The sequence below is a fragment of the Protobothrops mucrosquamatus genome, unplaced genomic scaffold (assembly GCF_001527695.2).
Source record: "Protobothrops mucrosquamatus isolate PMUCROS unplaced genomic scaffold, P.Mucros_1.0 scaffold_198, whole genome shotgun sequence".
In the NCBI taxonomy this organism is placed as follows: Eukaryota; Metazoa; Chordata; class Lepidosauria; order Squamata; family Viperidae; genus Protobothrops; species Protobothrops mucrosquamatus.
This window is the reverse complement of record NW_015386274.1, coordinates 772,309-779,070: the sequence shown is the minus strand read 5'-3', so window position 1 is coordinate 779,070 and position 6,762 is coordinate 772,309. Positions and strand designations below refer to the sequence as shown.

Here is a 6,762-nt window from a genome sequence, read left to right as displayed (position 1 = left end):
ACAACTTTTAAAGCGCTCCATGGCAATGGACCTAGGTATTTGCAAGACCGCCTCCTACCAAACACCTCCCTTCGACCAGTCCGCTCCCACAGAGAGGGCCTTCTTAGAGTGCCGTCGGCCAGACAATGCCGGCTGGCGACCCCCAGGGGGAGAGCCTTCTCTGTGGCAGCTCCTGCCCTCTGGAATGACCTACCCCCCCAACCTACGTACAGTTGCGGACCTGCGCCTTTTTCGCCGAGCCCTGAAGGCCCATCTATTCCGTGCGTCCGGCCTGGCGTAGTTTGGATTGTGTTTCAGTGGGGGGTTTTGTATGGGTGTGTTTTTAGAACAGGCCTATTATTCAATTCGATTTTAAAACAGAAACTATTTATTTATTCGTGGTTTTTAGTATCGCCTGTTCACCGCCCTGAGTCCTGCAAGGAAGATAGGGCGGTATATAAATTTAATAAATAAATAAATAAAGAGAGAATCTTATCATCCAGAAAGCAAACCAAATCCAGGTTGTTCCACTTTTTTATTAAACACCATATGGAAGACACCAAAAAAGTGCTACGATTGATAGTGGCCTAATTGTGTTACTTAATTTTAGCAAATTATATCTGAAATAATTAGAATGCTGACATTATTATTTCCAGTCATTTACCTGCTGGATAAAGTGTTGCTATCTCCATGGTAAGGCTTTCTTTTAGTTGACCGTGAAGGTGAACGATCTAACATCCTCTGAGTTTGAAATGATGGGTGGTTCAGACACTGCTCTGTTAAGTATCGGTCAGCTGGATCCAGTTTCAACAAGTTCTTCAGGTCAAATATTAAGATTTAAGAAACATAACATAGTAACAGATGTGGTTGCCACTAGTTACTGCATAATATTACAAATATATGCAACTGAAAATTATTTATCACTCCCACTCTTACATAAAAATGTTGACTCTAAAATCTGTTCTTAAAAAAAAAAAACACCCCACAGCAATCTTCTATAGTATAAGATATACATTTATATGCAGATTTACATAATTCATAAAAATTACACAGCAAGTTTCTTTTCCTATATGGTTGTAAGAAAATCTCATAATACCCTGCTTTATCTGGTTTTGCAGATTTATTACATCATTAACAATATATTAAAATTATTTAATGGGTGCCATTAAGGAAACAAAATTCGATACAAAATCTGAAAATAGTTCTATCTTGTTAAAAACATGCAGTGTTGATTTCAGGGAAAATGGGGGGAATGAAAAAAAAATCCTATCTCTGTGCCTTCACCATACCATCTCAAGTGTTTGAAGTAATTATATTGTCTGTCTGTCTGTCTGTCTGTCTGTCTGTCTGTCTGTCTGTCTGTCTGTCTGTCTATCTATCTATCTATCTATCTATCTATCTATCTATCTATCTATCTATCTATCTATCTATCTATCTATCTATGTATCTATAAACAATCAACATTCCTACCTTCATAAGGTCAAGCAAAACACCACTTAAAATTCCCAAGTATCTCCTTTCCAAAGATTGTGGATGGTTGACTGCAGGAAACTGTAATACAAGTTACATATAATTCACATACAGAACTGGCATTTACCAATCATTAAAATTTTGTTTGCATTATATCCTAACAAAACAAGAAAAACATACAAAAATGTTAAAGATAAATTAAATAATAGCTCAAAGATAAATTCCTTGTCAGGCAAATCCCAAACTGTGCTATTGATGTTGTAGGACAGGGGTGTCAAACTGCCGACCTGAGGACCAGATGCGTCATGGTGAAGCCACGCCCATCCCATTGCCGCCAATGGAAAAAAAGTTGCGATACGTCGCGACACATCATGTGACGTTGCGAGTTTGACACTCCTGTTGTAGGATAAGACTCTCTATGTTTCTTAAAAAGCTAACATCAGCTTTATTGGGAAGGAGATAAAAGTAGTCCTCGATTTTCAACCTCAGCTGGAACTTGAATTTCTGACACTAAGTGATGTGGTTGTAAAGTGTGACATCACATGATTGCATCATTCATTTAGTGACTGCACTTTCAGGATTTCCCCTTGCCACTGATAAGCAAATTTGACCAAGCTTAGATCCTCCCAGCCCTGAGCTTCAATAAGGTAAGGAACTGCTTCCAACTCCCCCACCTGCCTATCTCTCTTCATCTCTGTTCATTTGCAGCCCCAGAACTGCAGCACACCAAGAAATTCGTGTTGCAGTGTGGCAAGTAGCCCCAGAGCTGCGGAGCCCAGTAGTGTGCTGGAAAGTTATCATGCCCAGGAAGTTCCAGCAGCTCAGCGCAAAGCCACAATGTCCCAGAAAGCACCCCAGCCTATTCCCAGATGCACGTGCCACTCTGTACTCCAAGGCCCAGCTGATCTTTGCCACCTTGATCTCCCTGGCCCATCACAAGGCACCAGCTGGCCCTGTGAGGCCACCTTTCCCAGTCTCACAACAACAAGCATGCTATTTGGAGGACATGGAGTGCAATTTGGAGAATGGAGTGAACAGCTTTAGGGTAGGGCCAGGTTGGGCATGCCTTATCACCAGTGGCAGGAAGATGGCGAAGATCAGCTGGGCACGGCAGGGCTTGGGGCTTTGTGCTATAGTGGCTGATCATGGTTTGAGGCTTGGGGCAGCATTCCTCAGTGGCAGTTGTGGCACTGGGGCTGAATTAGTAACTTTGAAAGGTTGCTGAGTGGTTGTTAAGTCGAGGACTGCTGTACTGAATACAAGCAATATTTATCCATTTATTCTAATGAATGTTCAATCTATTAATTAATGAATTAGTACATTGTAATGTGCAAATTTCTCTAAACATGAATTATGAAACGCTACAATCTGAATTTTTCAAAAATCGTGTATAAATGGAGACAGGACAAAAAGCATTTCCAATCATCACAACACTATTAATGTGTGTCATAAATATATCCTTTACCACACCTGTAGAAACAAAAGTACACATTGTGTAAAAGCACTCCCTCTACCTTTTATCCTTGCTTTTGTCTATCTGTTTGTCATTCAGTTCTAATTCTATTTTAACTGTATTTTATATGATTTTATGATTTTTTTTATTTGTAAACCACCCGAACACTTAGATAGTGAGGTGGGCAGTGTGTAAATTTGATAAATAAATAAAAAAATAAAGTACATATTGGGAGAATTTTGGTAGAAAGACTTCATGCAAATTCACTACTAGAAAACATGCATGGTACATTTAAGCTAAACATTACCCGTAGGCCATGGAAACGGGGATTGCTGTAGAAAAGCTTCATTTGTTCTGCAGGAAGTGGTCCTAATACCTTCTGAATTGTAAAAAGTTGATCAATTTCACTTTCACCAGGAAACAGTGGCTGTCCATCACTAAGTTCCCCCAGAATACAGCCCACTGACCACATATCTACAGACTTGCCATAAGGGGCCCTGGAAAAAAAAGGATATTGTGCTATTGCTGCTTGATCTCATATTCCTATAACATATTTAAGAATTTTACACTGCATTGATTTTTAAAAAATAGAATCAGTATCAAAGATCTTCAGACAGAAAACACATACTTCCTTTTTATAGTTCATTCTTTATTTTAACTGCAGTAGCCACAAGCTCACATTTAACATATGAGAAAAAATACAGACAGTCTATATATTTTTAATTTTATTTTACTGATTGGACCAACTGCCCTTGATTTTTTATAGTATTTACACCAAGAAATAATGGCTCTGAAGGAGAAATTAATATTCTTATTGATTTTTCTTTCCAAGGAATTTAGAGTTGAACTGAACAAATAAAAATTAACATGTAGATTAAAATATATTCTTTAAATCAATTTTGCTTTCTAGTGACTTCATGGACATATCTGTATAATTTTTTGTGAATACATTAAAAGATTTGCCTTGTGTTTTTCCATTATTTTTACTCTCCCAATCCATCCTCTGTATTCTGATATACTAATGTAGCAGAATGAAATTATTCAATAATTATTCCTGATTAGCTTTAGTTTATTGTTCGGGTCATAAACTTCCCTAGTTACTGTGAAGACAACATTTTAGATCATTATACACAACTTGGAATTTAAAGTAAGGTTTTAAATAATATCTGTCCTATTCAATCATGGAATACATAAATGAATCATTGTTACTAACAGATATTGAATCACTCTTTCAATTTCCACATGCCATCTTTGCTGTATTTGAAAATATACATTAGCAATATGATCTTTAAATATCATAAATTATACTTCAAAAGAAAACAAATCCTCAATTCAACTCTCGCTATCAAAAGTAGCCAATTGACAAGAACCGCTTAAGTCAGTGATGGCGAACCTTTTAGAGACCGAGTGCCCAAAACCTGCATCCTGCCTGCTCCGCCCCTGCCTGCCCCCTGCCCCGCCCACCTGCAGGGCCACGCACCGCCTCCATGGCCCGCCACAGATCGCCCAGATCGCCCTGCAGCACCATGGCAGTCACGCCCTCCGCCGACACCCTGCAGCATCATCTGCATGCTATGGAGCGCGAGGGCGGAGTCTTGTCCCTACTGCCCGGCTATGTCCTTGGCTGCACTGCTCTGTGTGTGCCACGCCTGGGGGTGACTCCCCTCCAGGGGGGCTGCTGGTGAGGATGGGGCCTTGGGGGGAGGCGGGGCTGGAGCGATGGCGTGCATGCGTGCCCACAGAGAGGGCTCCGAGTGCCGCCTCTGGCACGCGTATCATAGGTTCACCACCACTGGCTTAAGTAATAATGAACTGGGCTTATTAAATAGACCAATACTGAGGAGAGTAAATGTGTATTATATATGTGTGTGTGTATAAGTATGTATGTATGTATTATATAGATAGTGTCACATTATTTATAAATTTATAAATTCTAAGTTTACTTACCCTAGCAAGAGTTCAGGAGAACGATACCATCTGGTGGCAACATATTCTGTATAGTTTGCATTGCTACCTTCTGACAAATTCCGTGCAAAACCTTCATTAAAATAATATTAAAGTGACCTTAACAAGTATTGGTAATTCACTAATTTATTATCTTTTTAATCCTGAAATTCCATATATAGATAAAGTTATTTCAAAGAGTAGAAAGAATAAAACACTATAACATATTTATTAACCAGAAAAAAAATCTTGACAATTTGAAATTAAATATTAAAAGGAAATGCAAAATTTATTTGTACTTGAAGATTACTTTATATATCACTATTTAATGTACATTAATGAAATGAAAGCTGCTGGCCCCACCAGCCAAGCCTCTCATCCACACTGCAGTCACATAGGATTGCGTAGAAGAGGTACTGGGCAGGGGGCTAGAGGGGAGACGGCCAGCATGGGGGGGAATCAGAGCCGCCACTGTCTCCCTTCCGCAGTGCATCCCCATCGGTGCGGGTGGAGATGGCCCCGGGATGACTGAAAGGGGGTTCTCGCCCAGCCCCATCCGCTCGGCAGCTCCTACGGGGACGGCTGCTCCTGCTGCTCCTGCTGCTCCGAGCCTCTCCACTGGCTGGCCACACAGGGAAGCAGGAGGCGGTGGCTATCCTGACATTGCCAGGCTGCAGCCGGCAGCAACTCCGAAAGCGAAGCTGTGTCACCCATCTTCACACTAGTGGGGGCGGCATCGGGAGGGTGTGGCTGGCTGGTTGAGAGGCTCGAAGCAGCAGCAACCGCCGCCCCTGTCAGAGCCTCTGAGCAGACGGGGGCCGGGCTAGGCATGGGCCCCCTTCCAGCCGTCCCAGGGCCATCTCCGCCCACATCGATGGGGCCCTGTGGCAAGTTCGCCATGATGCAGGACAGTGCCTTTTATGTTTTTGATTACAAGTGGTACCTTCCTTGACCACATGGTCTCCCTGAAAGTTATCAGTTCTAACATCGGACACAGGCGGTTGGAGAAAAAATAATAAGTCACCATTTGATACCTGCCTTCTTCCTATGGAACCAAAGTTAGCGGGTGGGTGGCTGAAGAGAGGGATGGTTGGGGTTCTGCCTGCTTTATTATGGGGCAGGCTATTAACAGGCAGCACACTCCATTTCATTACAAAAACTATTTTTAAAAATTTTAATAAAATGGAGTGGGCTGCCTATTAATACCCTGCTGCATAATAAAACAGGCAGAACCACAACCATCCCACCCTTCAACCAGCTGCCTGCTAACTTGCCGAGGTCCTATGTGGCCGGATGCATCTTGGTACGGCTGGTTTCCCTCCCCCCTGTCCCAGCCCTTCCAGCCTTGCATGCTTTCCTTTTCCTAGCATGACTCACTCAGCTGTCGGCCGACCGTTCAGCTCAGAGGCCGTTTCTCTGAACTGCTGGCAGCAGGCAAGGCAGAGGCTGCTTTTCGTCTTCTCCTCTGGATAGCTTTGGCAGATCCCCCTCCTCACCTGCCCACCAACCCTCTTCCCTTTCACTCCCCTTCTGAGCCTTCTTCGCAGCTCTGCCCACACAGACTGCTTTCCAGTTCCGTCGCATTTCTCTGCTGCCGCGGAGCTAGCGAGCTTGCCCCCCCACCACCCAGATGCCCTCGCTTTCCAAACCATTTCTTTTCTAACCTTTTTTCCAGCTCCTCTGTCACTTCCTCCGCCGCCATGTGCAGTCCCACAAAAGAAATAAGTTTGTGAGACAAAAAAAACCCTTCAAAATGGTTCCGCCCTAGGCGCCTGATGGACCCTGAGAGGTTCCAGACGGAGCTTGGGCCAATACCTGAGACCTTGACCCGCGGCTCGACTGAGGACCTGGTGGGCGCCTGGAATGGTGCGGCCGCGGGGGCCCTGGACCGGGTCGTGCCTTTGCGGCCCCTCACC

The 6,762-nt window shown here is 43.2% G+C and overlaps 1 protein-coding gene across 1 annotated transcript in view; it reads right to left on the bottom strand.

Moving 5' to 3' along the window:
* CDKL5 (cyclin dependent kinase like 5) overlaps window positions 1-6,762 on the bottom strand; it is a 58,464-nt gene that overhangs the window by 26,662 nt on the left and 25,040 nt on the right. The window contains exons 7-10 of the mRNA XM_015825285.1: window positions 4,850-4,940; window positions 3,210-3,399; window positions 1,450-1,530; window positions 644-795 (exon numbers count right to left, since the gene is read on the bottom strand). Of these exons, the coding sequence (XP_015680771.1) occupies window positions 644-795; window positions 1,450-1,530; window positions 3,210-3,399; window positions 4,850-4,940 (514 nt within the window). The remainder of the gene's footprint in view (window positions 1-643; window positions 796-1,449; window positions 1,531-3,209; window positions 3,400-4,849; window positions 4,941-6,762) is intronic.